At 36.3% G+C, this 25,645-nt stretch overlaps 1 protein-coding gene across 1 annotated transcript in view; it reads right to left on the bottom strand.

The window, feature by feature from the left end:
• Window positions 1-25,645, bottom strand: part of LOC122813885 (zinc finger protein 420-like) — a 175,904-nt gene that overhangs the window by 37,638 nt on the left and 112,621 nt on the right. Inside the window, exon 5 of the mRNA XM_044086425.1 lies at window positions 13,078-13,200. Coding sequence (XP_043942360.1) covers window positions 13,078-13,200 — 123 coding nt within the window. The remainder of the gene's footprint in view (window positions 1-13,077; window positions 13,201-25,645) is intronic.

Below are 25,645 nucleotides of genomic sequence, written 5' to 3'. Positions count from 1 at the left end.
CAGCAGCTTGTGTGTGAGAAGAAGTAAGGTATGTACCAGACACGAGGAAAGATATACAGTAAGATAATGAGGTTTACTCAGAATGCTCTGTTTCTACCAGCTTGACATGTGAGAGAATAAACTTTAATAGAGCAATACCCTGCTGTTTGTGTAGACCTGCTTAAAGTTCTGTGGATCACACCCTAACAGCACAATGTATATAATAATAATTTAATACAGTTTGTCTAGCAGAGATTTATCTCAAATGTAAGTACTTGTAAGGCCTAGTTATTAAATTACTGATGCTTTAAGAAATTATTGCATTTTTTGTGAGGCTGGTGAAAAAAAAATAACTGTTGCTGGAATGCTGTAAAGCCATTATAGCACTGATGTGAAAAATGTTTTTGTACTGTTGAAAAAAGGGCTGTGTCTCTTGTAATTAGTTCAAAATTCCACAGTCCCAAGTCTTCCCCTAAATATTCATATCCACAAGCACAAATTGAATGGCAGAACCAAAACACTCAGACCATCTCTGCAGTCCAACCTCACCTTTCAGTTCCGACCCCCTCCTCTACATACCAACATTTCTCGAAATTCTTTGTCTCCTATTACGAATTCTGTTTCTGGCAGATTCTATTCCCACAAAAACTAATAAAATCACACTTGCCACCACTCAGTGCCACATGCCAATAGCTATATCTTTGGTTTGGGCATCAAGTGGCAACACCAATATATTTAGAAGAATTTAGTATTGTGTAAACATTAGTGTCAGTAGAATTTAGCACCGTTTAGCTTAATCTGCCCAAAAAGCAACCTTATTAGCCTTCTAAGCCAGATAAACCACAATCTTTGTAGCTCACCAAACAATGGACTGGACAGCATGAATATGCAATTTCCCAACTTCTCTGTATCCAGCTTGGTGGATACAGACATCTTGAGGTAATGTAGCAATTGTTGCGTGTTTTCTGATAACCACTTAATCTTTAAAGAAGCAGACAGGGTATGCAAAAAGTGTACTTAAGCAAAGACAATGGAGGCTAAAGTTTCACACACATGCACATATCAGATTGTCAAAACAATGCACATAAGACTCACCTCACATAGCATACAACTCACATACACTTTATGGCACTTAAAAACAACGTTGCTAACTAAACAACAAAGATCACCTAGACCACCTTTTGGCAAAGCCATGTCATAGTACATCCAAATGCACTAAAAAACAATACCTAATACCACACAGAGTCACTTTCAATGGACCCACAAATATTAAGCCCCTAAGGCAAGTAAACAGAGTTACAGAACTTCATCATAGGGGACTGTTATTGTAATATATACTGATACCCCTCTAACCAGGCTGAACAAGGAGAAAAAAATAGTTGCTTATCTGAAGCCAGAATCCACCAAATCACACACGCACTGAAGTCATTACACCACAGGTACCAGAATGATTCTGTCACAGTCCATTTAGGTATAAATGACCTGAGATGTACCTTCATGGACTATATGAAGAGAGATATTATGGAGCTCTATGTATTGCAGTCTTGTATGAGCCTAGCATAGAGCAGCACATCACCATCACAGAGGATGATGCCACAATATGAACAAGAAAATAACAGATTTCAAAAATTGGTGTTCTTCCTGGTGTCATTCTAAGGGGATACAATACTTCTCAGCTTGGGAAGATATCATTAACAGACTACATTGCTTTGCCAAGGATGGTCTGCATCTGTCCCCTGTATACTTTCTAATATTGGCTACATTTTATCCACCGCCCACCCCCCAATAGTGCCTTGTTTAAACAATGCCAAACTGACAAACCTACTGGTATAGCATAAATCAACTCAACTAAACCTCAAGGTGTTACTGCTCAATGCCAGCAGCCTAAATAAAAAAGGAGACCCCCTACAAGCCCTCCTCGCACTCAAAAATATAGACATCTGTGCAGTTACTAAGACACGATTTAAAGCACCAGAGAGTATCCCGTCAGTGCAAGGTTTCAGTGTCTTCCATATTTAGATCAGCAGCTGCATAGATGAGCTCTAAAAGGTGGACGTGTCTTGATATACATCAGTAACAAGCATACTTCTGAGGGGGGGGGGTCATACAGGATGAGATGCTGGAGTTCCGCGCTGTGCAGATCACCACAGGCAAAATTCCAAACCATACTCTAGCCAGCTACAGGTCACCCTCTTAGTCCCAAGAAGCTCACAATGCATACTCGGACCTACTGACGACACTTATTCTCCAACCCAACGCTGTAGTCATGGGAGAATTTAATTAACTTTCTATAGACTGGGAATATTACACAGTCTCAAATCTATACACATAGAGATTCCTAGACTTCGTAAATGCAAACAATAACCGAATAGTGACAATGTGAATAGCGCACAATGTGGCTGGCCTAATATATGCCTTCGGGCAGATAGCCCAGTACCAAACCTATGAACCTATGTCCACTACAGACTCTAACATACTGGAACTCGTTCTCACAAATATGGGTGAATGTTGCAGCCTCCAATGTCTCATCTGCCCTCGTAAGGTCTGACCATAAAGCTGTCCCCTTCTAAATCAAAATCAACTCCATAATCCCAGTAAAACCAGTAACAGTTAAGAACTATTCCAAGGCAAATTACCTTTTATTAAGTGATGGTTTGTCAAATTTCAATGATCCTCCAACCCCCAAGAATACAGCAGCCTAAGTTGAATTACTCTCAGAAACTCTGTAAAAAACATGTAAATGGCTGCATAGAGGCTCCTGTACCTACCAAAAGTAAGCCCAGCACTAGCCCCAGAGACTAACCACCATGGTGGCACCCAAAATTAAACAAGATATGCAACAAAAGGAAAAAAAATATGATACAAATCAAGGGTAATTCGTATAAAAATAAAAACTCTCTAATCAAACTCAACAGGCAACTAAGAGAAACAATTAGGTCAAACAAAGCCTACAGTGTGGTTAACATAACCATAAGGACTTTTGCTATGTCACAAATCTGAAGGGCAGCACACAGCAACGTGCTGAAATGGTAGTTAATGGCTCCACATTCACTGAGCCTGGTGATATAGCGAACCTAGTAATGGAAAAATCCAGTTCCAACTTTAACCTCACCTCACTCCAACCATAAAACATAACCCCTCCAACTATAATGAGGGAGCATGTACAGGCTTGTGCTCACTAATGCCAAGAACACAGACTCAATGGGGCCTGATAACATCCTAGGTGCCTCCTGAATAGTCTAAAATATGAATTATCAGGACCCCTGGAGTCACTACTTAACAACAGCCTTAAAACAGGTCTTCTACCACGAGAAAGGTGGACTGTGGTAGTCATCCCCCTTCATAAAGGAGGACCTTCAACAGATCCTGGAAGCTACAGTCCCATTAGTCTGACTAGTCTTATTTGCAAAGCTATAGAAAGAACCATCATGGAAATTACCAACAAGGACTTAGGAAACCTCCAGACACTAGATCCATCTAAGTCTGGGGTTGTCACAGGAAGGTCATACTTACTGAACCTGGTGGACTTTATTGATAAGGTCACTAAGGCAATGGACGAGGGAAAACAGTGCATTCTGCCTACCTATATCTGGCTAAAGCATTTTATACAATACCCCACTTGTGCATTGTCAAAAAAATTACAGAACTAGGCATAATACCCTTTATAATATGCCGGATAGCTAGCTGGCTCAAAGATAGGACCCAAGAGGTTAGGATCAGTGAGGCCAGCTCCACAAACAGACCGGTCAGCAGTGGAGTCCCTCAAAGGTCTGTTAAACACACTCCTCCCTAGCATCTACTTCTCAGATATCAAAGCCAATGTCATAGGCCTCTGACTAATCAATTGCACAGATGATTGCAAACTGTGAGCAGTCACTGAATCTCCCCAACATGAGAACACCCTTCAGTAAGGTCTAATACAGACAAACACTGGTTCCAAAGCCATGGCTTAAAACCCAATACCATGAAATGCACTGTAGTACCTTTTGGGAAGTCGGTCACCCTCGGTAATTGTCATTAATAAAACACAGCTAAAAGTTTTTCTGTTTTTTCTGAAGAAGTTTGCCTTTGAGGCAAACGAAAAGCGCTTTAAATAAACATTTGAATTTAGCCTCTTTTTTCAGTGGTTTCTACTGGCGAGTGCAAAATCTAAAGACATTTCTTGCCTTGGTGAATTTGTGTATCCAAGCAGTTTGGTTTCCTGTTTTTTGTCCACCTTATCGGAATTTTCTTGGTTTGTAGTTCATTTTCGAGGTTATGACCGCTAAACGTTGAGTCACTAGTCAGGGATTTGGGAACACATGTGGATAGTAACCTAGCCTTCGACCAACATGTGTTCAAGTTAGTAAAAAATCAATCCTTCTATGTTTCTCAACTTTTAAGTAAGGACACAGTATCTAGGTCCAGAGAGGTCATTGTACCACTCTAATTGTCCCTCATTAGACCCAACATAGAGTATAATGCCCCCTTCAGTATGTACCTGACCAGAACATCCACAAAGGTTCCTTACAAAAAGGATACAGGGAGTAAACATAAAGTCTTACTCTGATCATCTCAAAGCACTGTCTCTTTACTTGGTATCATACAGACGTCTGAGAGATGACCTTTGACTGGTGTAAAAGGCATCCCTGGACCTTGTTTTGATTAACCTGTTGCACATCTGCAAAATAAACAGCATCAGAACTACTAGATTAAAAAAAACTTAAATTTTACTTGTGCCATAAATTGGACATGTTGGAGAGACAGATATGTTTCTCAGAGAATTCCCATGGTTTTCCATCCATGTGATGCAGAGTTCTTCCCTAAACCTATTTAAGTGCAACTCAGACCAATAGATGGGTAATCAGAAATTCACCACTGGTCTAGTGTCTATGTCCCTGATGGAAAGAGGCAGTCAGTAAATCACTCCCTGTAAAAATCAAATTTATGGGTCACATTTGGTTTGCATGGCTAGGCTTATAAAGGCCCTCGAGGTGGGAGTAATGTTCCAACTTAAGTAAATAGAAAGCACTATACTATACAACAGCATCTCCTTTAAAATTACACAATATCTTAGTGCATTCTTATAAAGACTCTTACAAAATGTCTTAAAGAAACAAATGCTAGCAGGAGATATTCAGGTGAGCCCTGGGTCCACTAACCTAAACCAATGCCTTCAAACATGCACTCATCTAAATATCCAAAAAGCTTAAATACTCTTAACATTTTCCTAAACCAAGTGCAGGGCAAACCAAACAATTTAAAAGTAGAATGTACAAACATTATAGAATTAACAATAAATTTGCAAATCTGAAGACTTGGCTACACAAGCGAGGAAACCATAACTGCTTTGTGCATAATAAATACTTGGCTAAAATACTAACTACTGTCCCCTCCCAATATATCCATTCTCTGTACAATTCCTACTACAAAACAGAGCAGGCAGAAGGGAAGGGAGGTGGATTCGTTCCTAAGCCACTTCTCGAGAGGAGTTTAGCAAGAGAGAAAGAAATCAAAGTTATACCTATAAATGTATCTTAACTGACATTAACACTAGGAGGTCCACCTTAATTTATCTGGCCTATATATTCCCCGCCTCAGTCACCATCCACCAACAACTTCTTTCCTTTGATATTCTTTCTTCAGGTTATTCCCACCTTGATACCATCATCTAGGAAATTGATTTCTGTATTACTGCTTACCAATATATATCCCTACATCCACTAAATAAAATGCTCACAAACCATAATCACCGAAATAAACCAGTGAAACAGTCTACCAGGCCAAACTCCTTAAAGGGAAAAATTTTATCTCTTAACCTCATCAATACTCCAACATAAAACAGACGTATCAACATCAATATCCTCCCCAAACAAGTTGGTGATCACTGCTTGAGTACTGTCAACAAAATTCTTCAAAACAAATACCCAGTCCCTTATCATTACAAAGCTGACCCTTCACCAGAATCCAAAACTACCCTTCTAAGCAGCACATTTAACTACAAATACCAGTGTCAGTCTTCATTCCAGAGACATTCTAATAGTGCCCCTAGACACTGCTTCCTAGATAAACTAAACCTCATATAAGATACAGTTTAAACCTTAGTAAAAAGAAGAACCAGGGACAAAAAAGCACCTGACTCAACCAAGATTAAAAACAAAACATGCTGGAGACACACTAATCCTGGCAGGCTGGGAAACAGCAGGAAATTAATGCGATGCTGTACAATACATATAGTGAATTCATGCTGCAAAGGCCACCTGCCTCAGGAAGATACAAAAATCACTAGCAAGTAATTCAAAACTCTTCTGGAATGAACTCGAACACTCATGGGAAATGTTACAGACTCTGTTTTTCTTAGACGTACACCTGAAAACCAAAACGTTGTTAATGATTATAGAATTTCCTAGTCAAAACAAATCAGAATATAATCAATAAATTCCCCAGAAACCTACCTTTTATAAACCCCTCCCAGCTCTATACAAAAATCACTAGCAGGTAATTCAAAACTCTTCTGGAATGAACTCCTCTGGAATGACTTTAACCCCACTTCAACTTCAGACACACCAACAAAAAGAAAGCAAAAATCCTTACTTAACAAACTGTAAAAGCAGTGCAAGCTTCTCTAAATGGCACACCAAATATAAAAAATGGCAGCCACTCATATTGCCGGGCCCTAACATATATGATCAGTCTTTCACTTTTATTGGAATACTCCCTGCCTTATTCAAATATGCAGTCATTATCTAATTATCTAAAACCCCTCACTGAATGCAAAGACTGTAGAGTAACAGCCAGCTTATGCTCTCTCACAAAATATCTGAAAAACTTAACTACAAACAACTCTTTGAACACGCTTAAGTCAGTTATGGGCTACTCTGTGACCACTAACATGGATTCCTGCCCACCCTCAACACAGTGATTGCCCTGTACACATCCACTAATAATATATGGAACAATCTGAATGAATTTAAATTAAAATGTACCTGCTCTCAGATAAAACCTGAGCCTTTGAGACAGTCAAAAAGAACCTTCTCCTCAGTAAACTAAGAAACTTCAACTTTGGTTGTCCAGCCATTAAATGGTGCTCAAAAGAAGCTATTTGGAGGACACTTGACAGTTCAGGATTAACCCAACCAAAGTGCTTTTTCATTCATGGAATACAGCTTCAAGGGCTACTGTCAATCTCCTTGCCCTTTCAATAATGAAGCTTTGCCTTACAGCCTTTTGTAAGTATATATAATCATGTATAGAGATGATATGTTTCTACCTGAATTCTATAAAACTTATCCACCCTTCAGAAGAAACTACCCATCAGCTTCATAATGCTATGCCTCTAGATGGACAGCGACAGCCTTCTCATTAATACCTTATATTCTACCACTACAATTTCTGGACCCCTGCTAAAGCTTCCCAAAGGACCCCATATGTGCATCCAACAAAAATAACAGATGCTTGCCAGCTGTAACAGAACAGAAACAGGTGGGACTGACCTTAGAGCCATTTCTTTCTCTCTCACATACTGACAACATTATCCACAAAACTCTGGGACAGCTTAAGCTGTACTACAAAGTTGTTCATCTTCTCAAACCACTGATCATTTTTCCATACCCAAAAGGACTGTATGAATTCCCAAAATTGAATATGGTCTCCCTACTACCAACCTTCACAATAGTGGCAACATACAAAATATTCAAATGCCAGTAAATCATTTGCATATTTTTCTGCTTTCCTTGAAAGATAAACCTAACCCATCACAGTTAGCATCTATAGCATGTTAAATGGTTACCTGTTAATAAGAAAGGGCAACTCTCCACAGAGGAAACCTACCTAAAATTATTAATCTAGGACACTGCCCACCATTAAGAACAAAACTACACATCCTTTTAACAAAGTACACATAAAGAAATGCACATGGAGAACCATACCCTCATTAGGCCTAAATTCCCACAACAGCAATTGGTGGTGAAAGGCATTCTCAAAGCTAGCACCTGCAGTTTGAAGACCAACCCCTATAAGAAGACATGCATGAAAGGGTACCACAGAAGCATTTAAAAAGCAGACTAAAAATAATACTCACTGAAAGAATAGAAAGCTTGGTTTTGCTATAAAGAAAAGGCTAGGAACAACCTTTATTCAACGTTTGGCTTCACACACACACAGTCTATATATATCTGACTCTTCAGTCTCATAAATGAATCACAGTGATTCTGAATGGGAATTTCCTAGAATTAATATTTGTAACATGACTGTTGCTTCCCTCAACCCCATACGATGCCGTCTCGCAGTTATCTCATTGTAAAAGTTGCTCTTCAAATTACTGTATACATTTGTAAATATCATTTATTAACTTTTATGTAATGATGCAATTTCTTTAGTTCAAACCTTCAAGTGATAAATCACTATAACAACCATACTTGCTTCTTATATAAAATTACTGATTAAATTCTTTGACAATGGAAACTTCGCATCCTTATTACCCCCATGGAATGCAAATACTCTTAACACTTTCCTAAACCAAGTGCAGGGCAAACCAAACAATTTAAAAGTAGAATGTACAAACATTATAGAATTAACAATAAATTTGCAAATCTGAAGACTTGGCTACACAAGCAGAAACCATAACTGCTGTGCATAATAGATACTTGGCTAAAATATAACTACTGTCCCTCCCAATATATCCATTCTCTGTACAATTCCTACTACAAAAACAGAGCAGGCAGAAGGGAAGGAGGTGGATCGTTCTAAGCCACTATCGAAAGAGTTAGCAAGAGAGAAAGAAATCAAAGTTATACCTATAAATGTATCTTAACTGACATAACACTAGGAGGTCACCTTAATTTATCTGGCCTATATTCCCCCTGCCTCAGTCACCATCCACCAACAACTACTCCTTGATATTCTTTCTTCAGGTATTCCACATGATACCATCATCCTAGGTGATTTCTGTATTACTGCCACCAATATATATCCCTACATCCACTAAATAAAATGCTCACAAACCATAATCACAAATAAACAGTGAAACAGTCTACCAGGCCAAACTCCTTAAAGGGAAAAATTTTATCTCTTAACCTCATCATCTCCAACATAAAACGGACGTATCTACATCAATATCCTCCCAAACAAGTTGAGTGATCACTGCCCAGTACTGTCAACAAAATTCTTCAAAACAAATACCCAGTCCTTATCATTACAAACTGACCCTTCACAGAATCCAAAACTACCCTTCTAAGCACACATTTAACTTCTAAATACCAGTGTCCAGTCTTCATTCAGAGACATTCTAATAGTGCCTTGAACTGCTTCCTAGATAAACTAATCCTCATATAAGATACAGTTTTAACCTTGGTAAAAAGAAGAACCAGGGACAAAAAAGCACCTGGCTCAACCAAGATTAAAAACAAAACATGCTGGTGACATACTAATCCTGGCAGGCTGGGAAACAGCAGGAAACTAATGCAATGCTGCACAATACATACAGTGAGTTCATACTGCAAAGGCCTCCTGCCTCAGGAAGATACAAAAATCATTAGCAAGTAATTCAAAACTCTTCTGGAATGAACTCAAAAAACTCATGGGAAATGTTTTTCTTAGACGTACACCTGAAAACCAAAATGTTGTTAATGACTACAGAATTTCCTAGTCAAAACAAATCAGAATATAATCAATAAATTCCTCAGAAACCTACCTTTTATAAACACCTCTCAGTCCTGCTATACCCCTCCCAGCTCTATACAAAAATCACTAGCAGGTAATTCAAAACTCTTCTGGAATGAACTCCTCTGGAATGACTTTAACTCCACTTCAGCTTCAGACACACCAACAAAAAGAAAGCAAAAATCCCTACTTAACAAACTGTAAAAGCAGTGCAAGCTTCTCTAAATGGCACTCCAAATATAAAAAAATGGCAGCCACTCATATTGCCGGGCCCTAACATATATGATCAGTCTTTCACTTTTTATTGGAATACTCCCTGCCTTATTCAAATATGCAGTCATTATCTAATTATCTAAAACCCCTCGCCTCACCAAATGCAAAGACTGTAGACTAATAGCCAGCTTATGCTCTCTCACAAAATATCTGAAAAACTTAACTAGAAACAACTCTTTGAACACCTTCATCAGTATGGGCTACTCTGTGACCACTAACATGGATTCCACAACACCCTCAACACAGTGATTGCCCTGTACACATCCACTAATAATATATGGAACAATCTGAATGAATTTAAATTAAGATGTACCTGCTCTCAGATAAAACCTGAGCCTTTGAGACAGTCAAAAAGAACCTTCTTCTCAATAAACTAAGAAACTTCAACTTTGGTTGTCCAGCCATTAAATGGTGCTGAAGCTATTTGGAGGACATGACAGTTCAGGTTAACCCAACCAAGTGCTTTTTCATTCATGGAATACAGCTAGGGCTACTGTCAATCTCACCTTTCAATAATGACTTGCCTTCTGGCCTTTTGTAAGTATACATAATCATGTATAGAGATGACCTCTTTCTGCCTGAATTCTATAAAACGTATCCATCCTTCAGAAGAAACTACCCATCAGCTTCAAAATGCTATGCCTCTAGAGGGACAGCCTTCTCATTAATACTTTATAGTCTACCACTACAATTTCTGGACCCCTGCTAAAGCTTCCCAAAAGACCCCGTATTTGCTTCCAACAAAAATAACAGATGCTTGCCAGCTGTAACAGAACAGAAACAGCTGGGACTGACCTTAGAACCATTTCTTTCTCTCTCACATACTGACAACATTATCCACAAAACTCTGGGACAGCTTAAGCTGTACTACAAAGTTGTTCATCTTCTCAAACCCACTGATCATTTTTCCATACCAAGGACTGTATGAATTCCCAAAATTGAATATGGTCTCCTACTACCAACCTTCCACAATAGTGGCAACATACAAAATATTCAAATGCCAGTAAATATTTGCATATTTTCTTTCCTTGAAGATAAACTAACCCATCACAGTTAGCATCTATAGCATGTTAAATGGTTACCTGTTAATGAAAGGGCAACTCTCCACAGAAACATACCTAAAATTATTAATCTAGGACACTGCCCACCATTAAGAACAAAACTACACATTAATTAACAAAAGTACACAAAGAAATGCACATGGAGAGCCGTACCCTCATTAGGCCTAAATTCACAGCAGCAATTGGTGAAAGGCATTCTCAAAGCTAGCACCTGCAGTTTTGAACCAACCCCTATAAAAAGACATGCATGAAAGTACCACAGAAGCATTTAAAAGCAGACTAAAATAATACTCACTGAAAGAATAAGCTTGGTTTGCTATAAAGAAAAGGCTAGGAACAACCTTTATTCAACGTTTGGCTTCTGCACACACACAGTCTATACTATCTGACTCTTCAGTCATAAATGAATGCGAGTGATTCTGAATGGGAATTTCCTAAATTAATATTTGTAACATGACTGTTGCTTCCTCAACCCATACGATGTGTCTCGCAGTGCTCATTGTAAAAGTTGCTCTTCAAATTACTCATTGTAAATATCATTATTAACTTTTATGTAATGATGCAATTTCTATAGTTCAAACCTTCACGTGATAATCACTATAACAACCATACTTGCTTCTTATATAAAATTCTGATTAAATTCTTTGACAATGAAACTTCTGCCCAATGGGCCTTTGTTGTGACTAAAAACAGTCTGTCAATAGTCCACTTACCCAGTTACGAAAAGGATATAAGTAAATTAAATAAGCAAACAACAAGAAGCTATATGTCATTGTTAATTATAGAGGGTGTCTTTTCTCTGAAGTTAATCATGAGCACACTGCTGAATACTTCATTCATTTTAGCTTGTAAAATGCTTTACAGTATTACATAAAATAGACTTACTTTAACATGTAGATATTATACAATAAATTCTGTTGAGCTATTTATGCTGGAGTTTCATGCCCCTGTCTTCATCTGTGTTACTCGTGCTGTTAAGTAATAACCTTGTCTCAGAACTCTAGCGCTAAACCCAATACAGTCAGTAAATGAGGAACTAACTACCTAAATTTAGCCCTCCAGGCTACTTACTTTTAATTCTACAGTAACTGGCAGTTAAAACATTGTGATTTAGCTTACAGCTGTGAAAATGTTCCCACACTCATACAGTCTGAGAACACATTTAAAGGCACAGGCACATTTACCACACCCAACATCTTACAACTACTCCCTCCTGGCATAAAACCAGGGGTTTGAAATCATGATGTTGGGTTGTAGGCCTTGTGGACAATCCCTTAACCTTTCTGTTGACTATGCCTGGTTTGTAGGTCAAAGTTAACTGAAAGGGCTGAAGGGACAGTGCCCACCAGCATTACCTTGTACTGCCATCAGTTTGCTTACTTAAAGTCTGCAAAGGGGCAGGATCCATTGTGAAGTACCTCTCTCACAGATCATGATTCAAAGCATAGAAGGTAAACTAAATTCTAATACTCTCTAGTCTAGTTCAATAGCACGGTATCTCCTTTCTGTATTTCTCAGCTTCCTGCTGATATAGAACATAAAGTGCTCCTCATCTTGAATATCTTGGGATAGCAGTGTCCCCGACCCAGCTTCTATAAAATTGGGAACTGGGACTAAGGCAGTTTCAAACCAAATGAATCACTTTGAGCTCATTAAATGTTCCAGTTTATTTGGTGCCCAGTGAAGTTCCCAGACAGACAACAAAGATTTCGGCATGACCTGCCTTGGTGTCACATAATCCAATGATAATTAATAGATGCAAATTTTGAAGATTTAGGCCCATGTGTTACATCAAATTCCATGAAAATTCTTGTTTTACAATTGTCCACACAGTCCCAATTCTGCATTTTACTAAACTTTATTTAAAATGTTAGTGTTCTTTCCTGTAATGCCAATATTTTATGCATATCTCCTAACTCCCACTAGCACTGTGATAATCTTTCTCTAACAAAGACCTCCAAGCATTCCACACGTATCATTGCTTTCTTGTTGTGTCGCTTCCTTGTTATGTCACAACATTTAAACATATAGCACCATGCATTGTCTTTACTTTTCTATATTTGTAACATCAGTAAAAAAGGTGAAATAAAAATCACGCAAAAAGAGCAATATGTTGCACCCTTACTGTGGATGTTATCTCCAAGGTTATCCTTCTGTTCTGTGCTACCTGGTCTCCTTAAAACATCCTTTGGCAATTCATCATCTGCTTTGAATAGTAGTAATAACTTCTTCTGGGGAATTTTGTATCCTGCATATTAAAATATAAATGTAATACTATTTTTACTTTACTTTATTAAACAGAGTGTCCAAATGAACAAGACTAATTTCAACAGAGGACCAAACGGTAACCCTATATACGCTGACAGCAGCACATTAACAGGGTAACACACATGTATTTATCACTAGAAAATTCTAAACAATAGTACAAAATATCATAGCACATTAGACACAACATAGGCACTGCACAGTAGACAAACTACAAAAACAAATTCAGGTTATTAATAATCTTAATTAGTCAATGCTATATACCAGTGCTTCTCAAACTGTCAGCTGAAGGACCTTTTTTTTAATATTTCTGACCCATTATGGATTGGTACTTCTCTAAAATAATAAAACGACTATGGTACTTAGAGATGTACAGTGATGAAATCACACCACCTGGATGACTCTTTTCTTGTGTTTCCATACCTCATCTTAAGCTAAGTGGTAAGACTGGCTAAAACTGCACTGAATTAAGCCACTGGGTTTGCGGTCCACTATTATCCCCAAAGCCATGTGATTCTAGATAGTCAGTGAATTTTTCAGACATTTTTCCCCAACATTTTGCTTCAATGACATTCTTAACAAAAGTCTTGATTAAGGAAAGAAATCCAGTCTTATTTTCTTTCAAGGAAGAAATAAGTTGTGCCCAAGCTTTAATATTCAAAGCTGACAAAATGAGTATTTCCCAATAAAATTATATGACAGATGATTACAAGGATACAAAGAAGGTATACATGGAAATACCGCCTGCCACCCTATCCCAGAAAATAACAGGCACGTATTATGCAACCATCTGGTGTTAGATTGGGATTAAAGTGAAAGAACAAATGGACACAGCGATATATTTTGAAGTGTTTGCCATCACACATATCTCCTCACCCCTACTCCCAAAACAGTTAGGGACAAAGGCCCAGATCAGGAACAGATTTTAAATACTGGTCTCATAGCTAAAAAAGTTGTTAGAATAAAGGGTCCTGAATTTGCAAGCATTTTCTGGATGATACAAACTCTAGAAATTCATGTCTGTCTTTATTTCTTTACTGCAACCTACAATAATTTGACAGAAGAACACAAATTTTGTGCGGAACACACAAAATCATGTGTTATAATCAGAGACGGTTAAGAACAATGCCCCAGCCCAAACAAACACACCCAGTCATGAACATGTATGCATACAACCATGAAATTATAGCCACTTGTATAATTTGATAAACAAAAGATATCTGCTTGCAGTCAAATACATGCATAAAATAATGGCCTAAAATCATTTTTCAGCTTGCTGCTAATCAAACCATACATGGCAAGCCAATGCAAACCTTCTTTGCTTTCTCAACCCCTTAGCTCAAGATTTTGCATTTAAAAAGGTGCTTCAAAAGGCTTTAAATTGCATTTTCTGAAGGATACCAACTTTGAAAATCAAGTGTCTGTCATTATTAACTGAATGCAGTACTTGTTGATTTGGCAGGAAAAAAGTCACATTTTTGAAGCCCTAGCTTCCCTGGAGAATGCACCATTAATAATAATAATAATAATAATAATAATAATAATAATAATAGCAATAACCATCATCATCATCATAATAACAACAACCTTAGCTCATGTCCCAGTAGCTGTTTCTCCAGCCAGTGAACATCCATTCCCTCATTTATCTTCGCAGACTTACTGCTAAAGCAAGGACTACAAAGATGTAAAATCGATTGGTTAATGCACTGATCTCCCAAAGGTCAGTGCATTTAACAAATCAACTGCTGCCAGCATCCCAGTTAATGTGTTACATATGCCATTTATATTTTATCTCTAACTAAAAAAATACCACATTTCTTTAAAAAAATAAAGTAAAATATAAAAATAGCTCACAAACTGGTAACAAACAGTTCAAAGATTGATACTGGTCTGCAGACCAGACTTTATGTCACAGGTATATGTTACCTGAAATGGATCCAGCAATGCCAAAGGAGTTCAACAGAAAGTAGAGCAGAGCAGAAACAAGTAAAAAAATATGAGGGTGTAGCAAGAAGAAGGAGGCAAAAAACACAGACATAGGCAAATGAATTTATGTGTAAGGACCCTGTGAAAAGAAGACACCATGAGTAGTAAGTGAAGGAAACTAGGAAAGAACAGACAGAAGTTAAGAACTAAATAACTTATGTGATAAGAAAAGGCAATGGAAATAATATTGTGACACTGACAGAGGCAGAGCAGTGGGTTATAGTGTGGTTGTGAGGAGGAGTTAATAGAGGGGAGATAAGTAAGAACAGAAGGTGATCAGCACAAAACAGGGTAAAAAAGGAAGCTGTGGGACATGAGCATAACACAAAGTAGGCATTATGGACTAGTTAGTACAGGAAAACATCCGAGAACTAAGTAGCACTGGAAGACATTACTGCAGTTAGGTAAACAGTAGGACAGTATATTGGGTTATTGTTGCATCTTTCGGCTTTTCCCAGTTAGGGGTCACCACAGCAGAACTCCGGTCCGCTAATGATTGGCAGTAGATTTTTTTACGTGCCGAGTTGTCAGCCCTGCCACACAACCTTCAACGAAGGTACGCCCATTCATGCAAGTCTCCAGACAGAAGACGCTCTAGCTGAGAATCGAACGGAACATCTTACTGTGAGGCGACAGCACTACCGCAGCACCACCATGACAGTACATTGGGTAAGAAGGCAAAATGTGATGTCAAGGCTAACAGTAGTTAGTTAGAAGAGTATTAGGAATAGATTATAATGGGGGAATTCTATTATGTAATAAAATGTGGACACAATTTAAGGAAATAAACTCATTTTGAATTAGCCTCTTAAATTGTGTCAGAATTAGTCAATTATTTGATCCCACAAATGAAAAAATGACACCACTGATGTTTTTTTTAAACTTGAACTGAAATAGTTGAGAAAAAGCTATGAGATATAGGTGTAACCTGAGGTTTGAACTATACAATCATTTCAGGGCAGAAGTTGTTAAATAATTACTAAATTAAACTAAAAATGAGGCCAATGTAACCAATGAAAATAGCATAATTCCTACCATAAGGCAGTTTTGGTTTGCTTATAGATATTAAATTAAATAACACGTAAAGATGGATAGTACTGGGTAGCGACCTCTGCAGAATACAGCAATATTTTGGCTTGAAATGATAACAGGATAACAGATTTTAAAATGTTATAGCAGGATGTTTGCATGGCGTAGGACAATGTTGTGGTAGGCTGGAAAACATGCTACTAATTTAAATGTCAAAACATAATAAGGCTATAATGTGCTATAGCGTCATAATAAGGGTTGAACTCAAATTTAATGTTGTGGAGGAAGGCTTATATCCAGTTCTGATGAAGCCCCTTGAGGGCGAAACTGCTTAACTGGTATTTAGTGCATTTGGTCAATAACGTTATTTTATTTTATTATCTGTTATCCATTTGCCTGTGGCTCCATGAGTCTGGGAGGTCAGTCTAAGTTCTGGAGTTGGCATAATGATTAAAGTGTTTACTTCACAAAGACAAGGTACAAGGATGGATTCTTACCTTTGAAAAGGGAACTAGGATAGCCTTAAAATGGCCCACAACAGCAGCTAGCCTAGTACTTGGCTATGAACCTATAATTGTTATAACATCAATAGTCAGAAGTTCTAATCCTAATAGAAAACAATAAAAAAATATTTCTGCAGGGGACATCCCCCTGTGCCCCCTGCTCACATGCTAATTACATATACTATGAGAGTCATGGCTTAGTGGTAGGTCATACAGACTAGTGTTACCAAGGTCCTGGGTTCGAGACTGACAGTGGGAATTTATTTGGGTGGGAGATTGGCATAATGGTTAAGGTGTTTACATTACAGACACAAGGTGCAGGGTTTGATTCTCACATGGGGTAATTGGCTAGGATTAAAATAGTCTACATGGGCAAATAGCCTAATACTAATCTATGAACATGAATAAATAAAAGACTACTCTGGCCTACAAGGCAATACCACAATATCAGAAACGATGATCCTTGAAAACCAAACATTTTTGGGTTGGGAGAGTGGCCTAATGGTTAAGGTGTTTGCCTTACAAACATAAGGTGCAGGGTTTGATTCTCTCAAGGGGATAATTGGCTAGGCTTAAAATAGCTCACAAGGGCAGTTAACCTAGTATTAATCTATAAACCTATAAACTAAATCCAAGAGCACACTGTTGTAGAAAAAGGGTCAATTTGTGTTAAACAATTTGCCATTTGCATTTCTTTTGTAACCCTTATGGCTCCAGAGATATGAGCATTTGTTTGAAAACATGAGAACATAATTTGATTTTGTCAAAAAGCCCAGGATACAGGCACTGGAAGTTAGGGTGTAAACCTCTGGAGCCCCATTGGAGTAAATTAGTTAAAACTTAAATAATTAGAAAGTACAGAAATTTAAAATAACAAGGGATGGTTACATATGTTATCTGCCATGATAATGTGGTGTAATTCTTTTCCTTTTATTGCTTACATCCACCTTAACCATTCCAGATCATCTTTATATAATATATTTTTACAGAATCCAGTGTTCTTTCTAAACTAGGAAAATGAGGTTATAATTACCAGTGTTTTTGATATCTACAGATAACTTAAGAATTACACACAAATAACTGAGGTTATCACATTTTCTTATCAGCTGTGTATCTATTTCACAAAATTTGAAAGCAAAACAAGTAAGTAAAGCAAACACTTTCCACATGGTTACTAACTGCAATTTATTTTTACAACAAACATTTTTTTTAAATGGAGTGGTCAGCACTCTCTTTCTCTGCTAAAGAAGTTATGATTGCACCCTTTTTCCTTTAGGAATGTTTCAACTTTTGGCTAAATACAAAGGTGAGGCAGGGGCTTCTATTCACTTATTTATAAAGTGTTACAAACTGGACTGTTAGTCAATAGTTTCATCTCATCTGAATTGTACATTTTCATGTGTTGGTGCTACCCTTTCTTTTTCTGATCCATTTGATACTCTGCCATTCTATCCATAAATAAGGAATAGAGTTGTTAATATCTATGATAAGAAGGCTAATACTTTAGTAATTACAACATATATTATACAAGCTTATCATAGCATCCAGCAGTCTGTCTTTCAAGTACTGCACTGTACCTGGCCATTTCTTTTGCGTGCATTAACAGACATTGGATAATGGCTCTTTATTGCCAGAAGCAGAGAACACATACTATTAGTTTATGAAGTCATTTCCTCCAGCTAACATGTTTACAGATAACAAAATGTTTTAATCTGTACATTTTTAAACAAGAAACATCGTTATTGAATTATCACCTCATTCCTCCTCCAAAACTTTATTCTGTATGCATTGTTCCCACAATTCCCATTTTTCTATGTAAGTTGCTGATACCCTTTTCTAAAGATCCCACTTCCAGTTCCTTTACGTCTGTTACAATATTCACTACATATAGTGCAGTTGGTATATACTTTGATTTCCATTTTCTAGAAATTGCTTTAGGACAGCCACCAGAATTAAACTTAGCAAGACCTTACCATGTCCAGGCAAATCAGATTCTGTAACACAGCTCAAAAAATTATTTCCTTCATTACACCAATTTGCTCACCCAGTATTTCTGACAGAGTAGTCTGCAGGGAATTTTTAAAGTTTGCCAACTTATTATTCTCCTAAAACATGCTCCTAATTACCTCTTTCTTCCCCATCACACCACCAACATTTGCAGTCTAACTGAGGAAAAAATTCTTTGGAGTCTGCTTGGGGTATAACAAAATATATGCAAATACTTCCAAGAAAATATCCTAAATCTTTGCAACTTTGTTTTACATTTGGGAGCCATACATATATCCTCTCATTGCTTCTTTGGGAATTGCTTATACAATGGCTCTTCTAGATCCTTTCTAACTTCTTCTGATCAATTCCTATATATACCAAGCAATATTTTATATGCCCTACTTATTATCCTCTTTTATTACTTCTTTTTATTAAGTTTTTAAAATCCAATTAACAATATGTACCATTAAAACTTTAACACAATAAATAACCATAAAGACAACATTTCTTATCTACAAATAACAACATCAGTTATTTACAAAGGTGTCTGCTAAACAATAAAACATTATTGATAATTTCAGCTTCTAACATTACTTGGCTATTATCTATTTTTTCTAACAGATCATTAAATTTCAACCAAGTAATATAATGTGAAGTGAGCCTATCTGATCTTTTCTTGATTGTGGCTAGTTCAAGTTGACATGCATTATTAGCAAAGGTCATACATTCTTTCAAAGTAGGAGTAGTCTCATTCTTCAATTTTTGGTAATGACCTTTCTTGCCATTGCCAATATACTCCAAAGGAGAGTAGTTTGTTCTATCAACACAAATAGGAAATGATACATTAAACAGAACAAACAATTTAGTTAAAATAAATTTATCATTAAAAATTGCCTGTAATAAAGAATTCATATTATCCCAAAATGGCTTGAGCAATATACAATCATAAAACATATGTTGCCAATCAGCTTTTATATCCGATTTACATCTCCAACATCCAAGTTCTTTTTTGTATATTAGTTAAACTTTATGTGGTGTAATGGCATTTCTATGTCAAAATTTCACGAGAATAGTCTCTAGTGTAATGAAAGAGTAGTTTGTTTTGATGATAACATTATTTTTACCATCCTCACTTGGAGAATAACTATTAGCTGATCTAAAACAGTCTCAGCAATATTCTTTATAATATATTTTCATACTTTTAACCATTTTGTATATTTTAGATAAATAACCTTTTCTTATTATGCTCTGACATACTAAACGAATTAAAGATTCTATAAATTTAGGAACTGTGTTTCTTATTTTGGTTGCATTAACTCAATCTAATGTTTAACAGATTGTCTGCAAATTTGTATATCTAGTCACATTTCTTTATTTATATCAAATTTATTCATAATATAATTAGTATGCATTTTTCCATTGTTATCAACTGATGCAACCAGCAATGAGGTGTGTAGCTGTTTCCAATACTGTTTTACAAAACCTACATTTGTCTGTTTCTCCCACATGTTCAGTGGACTTTATTAACCAATGTGTACATAGTCCACTATCTTGGACCACCAATATTAACCTTTCATCTTTTGATTTGAATTCGCCTCTCCTTAACCATTCATTCCTGCTTTCAATCCTGATCAACATGAGGTTCTTACAGAAGTTTTCTATACTTGCAACTATATTTATGCATTTTCCACATTTCTGGCCTTCTCTAGTCCTTTACCTTATATTAATTATTTTGCTTTTTGGCACATACAGTTGCCACCTGTTTTTTTTACCTACTTGTGGTTTGATTCCGCTTCCTGCTTGATGCCAATATGCTTCTGCTAGACTAAACAGGGAGGTCATCTTAAATTTATTCTCCTCATGTTTCAAAACTTATACTATGTTTGAGTCTTGTGAGGTCAGCAGATACGTGTTTAGTCCCACGATTGCAGATCTATACATGTAATCAATTTCAAGGAAGCCCACACCTCCTTTGGAATGGGAATATATAATCCTGGTATGCATGGATTTTTATAAATCATTTGGTAAGCATTAAGCATCCTTCTTGTTTTCCTATCTAATCTAACACATTCTGGGGCAAGTCAATCACTCAAAAACTTAGGACAGGAAGAGCAAATTGGTTTATAGCTTGAATTTTGTTTCTAGATGTCAACACCGTTTTCAGGATTAATTTAAGTCTTCTAAAATATTCCTTACTAAGTTTTATTTGCATTTGTTCATGTTTTATTATTGATCCTTCATCAATTCCCAAATATTTATACATTCTCTCTTGCTCAAGTTCTTTTTTATCACATTGTTTTCCCAAACTGATGTTTTTTGGTGCTGCAGTTTTCCTGCTTTAAAGGTTGCTTTTGCACACTTATCAAGACCAAATGACATTCTTATATCATCTTAAAAAGTTTTGACAACTTTCAGTTGTGCTTTCCTCATCTGATGAGCTATATAGTTTTAAATTGGTTTACTGTCATATCCTCGCACCGACATTGTGCGAGTGTTCAGATTTCCGAATCCGAACATCGGAAATCACAAGAACAAACAAAATAAATTTAGAATGCAGCATTTTGGTAAAGTCAACATCTCAGAAATGTCGACTTTACCAAAAATATTACACTTCCAATTAAGTAAAAGTACTAAGTGTGAATATAACAAGCCCCTGCAACCCTGCTAGGTCTGCACCCACACCCCTGATACTTTGTATATATATATATATATATATATATATATATATATATATATATATATATATATAAACAGTGCCACCAAGTGAGAGAATCAGTATACCCAGATTTCCACATAGTGGGCTAATGCAAAATGACTAAGTCAAAACAATGAATGCACACTAGCATTCACTGTTGTGCATTTCAGTATTGTTTTTTTCATTATTTCAGATTGTCAAATTGGGCAATTGGGCATCCGGAATTTGACTGAAGTCCAATCCAAAGTTTGATCACCCTTTTGATAGTAAACCTTTTAAATCATTGACATAGAAAAAATTAGACTTTGTTTTCTAGGGGCCAAATTACAGCCATGGCCTAATCTGTTAGACAGCTTAATGGGTTAAGGGCAAGACAAAATAGCAGAGGTAACAGGGAGTCACCCTGGAATATCCCCCTTTGGATTTTTATCACTGGAATAACAATTTTCCCTTTACCGTGGCTTAATTGAAAAGTGATCTGCCACTGTTTCATGGTCACTGTAATGTAGTTGATCAGTGTAGGATGTATCTTATATATTTTTATGCACTCTTTCATACATGAATGTGGGATAATATCACATTTTTTTGTAGTCAGTCCATGCCATACTTAGATTCTTCCCCTTTTTACAGTTCTCTGTTTTGACTTTATTTAGCAACAAAATGGTCCTTTGTTCGATATGATTCATTTATTACTTCTTCAGTTTAATGCAGGCATCTTGTTCACCAGAATAATTTGTGGTCAATTGATAGCAGTTGACTTAAATTAACATAAGTATTTAACTGCTTGCGTTTGGTTGCCTTTGTATCCTCTGAAGAAGCCACCATATGTGTGTGGCAAAAACGCTGTGAATTTCTGTTTTAATCAATTAACAAACTATTATACTGTGAGGGCTTCTGCCTTGTTCTTTGGTTTCCTTGCTTTCAGACGTTTGTGGATTTTTTCAAGTGTTTACCAGTTTATATGTACAAACAATGAAACACAATAAATACAAAAGTGCATAGAAAATCATTTGTTAGTCAAGCAGGAATCTTGTAAAAAACATACATTATTTACAATTTGTAAAAACTTATAAACAAAAATGTTTAAAAATGTTAAAAATATAAAACATTTTTAAAACCACATTTAAACACCTTTCTAACAAAAGGGGGACATACAAGTGTGGTTGTTGTGCCTAATGCCCTTATGTCAAAGTTGGAAGGATGGTTCATCTGAAAAGTAGAGACAGACTTATTAAGACAAATGGATTTGCTAATTGCAATACTAATGGAATTATTTATTTAGCCTTGTGTGACAAATGTGAAGCATTCTATATAGGCAAAACTGACAGAAAATTAAAGTCAAGAATGTATGAACACAGGTACAATATAAAAAAGATGAACAGTAACAATTCTCTGTATAAACATACTCTGAACTGTGCAGGAGCTGCTTTTCATTTTTATGTAATAGAAAGATTGCCCATTGATCCTAGGGGTTCCCTTGGGTAACACGCCTAGAATACAGGGAACTGTACTGGCAACTAGTCCTTGAAGCTACTAGGTATCCTGGTTTGAATGAGATGGTTTCATTGAAGCCAGTCTTAAAGCTTAGGTCAGCTAAACTTTAAATTATGTGACTTTCCAGCAGATGGTGGTGTTTAACATTTTGTATGACCTACACAACAGTGTTTTAAATGTGGTTTTAAAAAGGTTTTATATTTTCAAACATTTTTAAACATTTTTTGTTTATAAGTTTTTACAAATTGTAAATAATGTATGTTTTTTACAACATTCCTGCTTGACCAACAAATGATTTTCTATGTATTTATTGTGTTTCATTTTTTGTGTATATAGTTTTTTTGCACTGTGTTTTTAAAAGTATAACAGTTTGTTAATTGATTAATTGGGGATGTTTCTGTATATAAAGGGGTTTCAGAAGCTGGAATGCTCATCTGAAGAAGTTTTTGTGATGAAAACACGGTGATGCAGTTAATGCGTTATGGATGTGTTTTATGTTTTTTAATATCGTGTGCGATCAATAAAACAGTGGATTTTATTCTGGTGAACCTTCCAGTGCCTTATTTTTGGTTATCAGTTTACTTTTGGCACTTTTTTCCACTTTCTTTGTTTATCTATTGTCATAATTGAATTTTCTTCTAAATAATTATAAACTCTGTTGGCATCAATTTCCATGTATAGTTTATACTTCATCGGAAGGCAAGTTATTGGTCTATAATTTTTAGGGTAGCTTGCAGGCTCATTCTTAAGTAAGAGCATTGTTTTTACTGTTGTTAGCCAGGTTGGTGTCTGTTCAGGGTGTGCATATAAATAATTCTTACTTATTGCTAAATCTTCATGCAGAGATAATAATACTTTTAACCAGAAGTTGGGTACTGCAACTGGGCCTGGATTTTTCTAATTAGAGGCTTTTCTTAACTTTGTTTCAATCTCTGTAGCTGTTACTTTGTCCCATTTCATATCCTGTACATTTGAACTTCTTATAGTGTCTTTTACTTCTTTTATACATTTAGCATCTTTCTTATGTTCCACAGGATCTTCATAAATAATTTTTCAAAATATATCTAGTTCTTATTTTTTGGCTCGTCTTTCAATTCCTTCTACCTTGTTTCCCAATTCTCTATAGAACTTTCTGGGGTCATCCGTAAATTGCTTATTTTGTACTTTTCCTTTACATTTATCTTCTAAGTTTTTCTGCCTCTGCTGACATTTTAGTTCAATTGTGATAGTGCATGATAAATCTTGATCTGTTGTAATATTGTGCATTGCTTTTATCATGTCTGTCTTTCTGAGTATTTTTGTTGATCTGTTACTTCTTCTATAGTCCTCTAACAATGACACTACTTGTCTTAACTGCTTTATAGTTTTCTCAGTTCAATACTTCCATGAAGGTATTCAGTTTTTCCCCTTTCTTTCCCTTACTACCCTGTGTTCTTGTGGTAGAATTTTATCTGTCATTAATTTACCTGCACAGTAATATATCCTGCTTACTTCTGTTATTTCACTTGAAACTCTATGGAGAGTCCTAATTACTGTGTTCATTTGTTTTATTAAACTTCTGATTTTTTGGGTTTTATTGACCTTCTGCAGTCTATTTCTTTCATTGAGCTTAATATACCTATCTATCCGTATTAAATCAAGCAACTCTTCTCTTAGCTTATTTTCTTCTAAAGTGAAGGCACATTTTTTGTCTTCCATTTCCTGCGGGCATTCTATAGAACATTCTATAGCATCTTCCTGTGGCACATTCTCTTCAATTTCATCCTGTGTAATCCGTTGCTCTGTCATATGGGAACTCACTGGCCTATCACTCCTCAACATCAACTGTGTCAGAGTTTCCAGTTTCCTGTCCGGCTTCAAGTGAACATTTATGCTAGTTTCCTGTGAAAGGCTCCATAATATCTTCATATGGCACCTGACCAATTGCTTTCTGTTCCACTGGCCTCCCCTTAATTTGGATGTCGATTGCTCTATCCTGTTGTGGTGATTTCTGAATTAGATTTTCTGCACTAAATCCTTAACTTCACAAATACTCCATAACCTCAGTTGCTATTTCTTTAACATCTCCATTACTAATCTCCTTTTCTGCATTTCCTCTTTCTTATTTTTTGTATTGTAAAGTTTTCCATGTCTGGATTTCTTTGCCTTTATTTTTCTTCAAATATCTTTGGTGCTGCTCTTTTTGAATTAGCAAGTTTTGCTTTCTCCTTTGCATAAATAGTACACCATATTAAATCTCTTTTCCTTTCCCCTGTCCAATTTTTCTTCAGATGTCACCTGATCTTCCTGTTTCTCTTTACTTTGGGGATTCGTTCCATCATGCTGTGACCTGTGCTAGACCTTCTAAAACAAATCCTTCACTTCACAGGCACGCCATAACTTCAACTTCTATTTTTTTAATGTCTACTTTACTAATCTTCTTTTCTACATTCCCTATTTGTGATATTATTTTTTTATTGTGAAATTTTCCATATCTGTATGCCTTCGCCTGTATTTCTCTTTAAATATCTTTGGAGCTGCCTTCTTTCTACTGACTAATTTGGCTTTCGTCTTTGCATAAATATTGTACTGCATCAAATCTCTCTTTCTTTCCCATGTCCATATTTCTTTTTTATACTTTTCAAAAATCTCTGGGTTTTTTTGTTTATATTTTTGCACTTCCTCAGATAGTTCGTTTACCAAACAGATCAAAGTTTCTTGGTCTATAAACTGTTTTTTTTACAAATTTGTTG

This window comes from Protopterus annectens, chromosome 10.part0, assembly GCF_019279795.1.
Source record: "Protopterus annectens isolate FY-2018-M chromosome 10.part0, PAN1.0, whole genome shotgun sequence".
In the NCBI taxonomy this organism is placed as follows: Eukaryota; Metazoa; Chordata; order Ceratodontiformes; family Protopteridae; genus Protopterus; species Protopterus annectens.
Note: the sequence above shows the minus strand (reverse complement) of the source record. Positions and strands in the feature narration are given on the sequence as shown.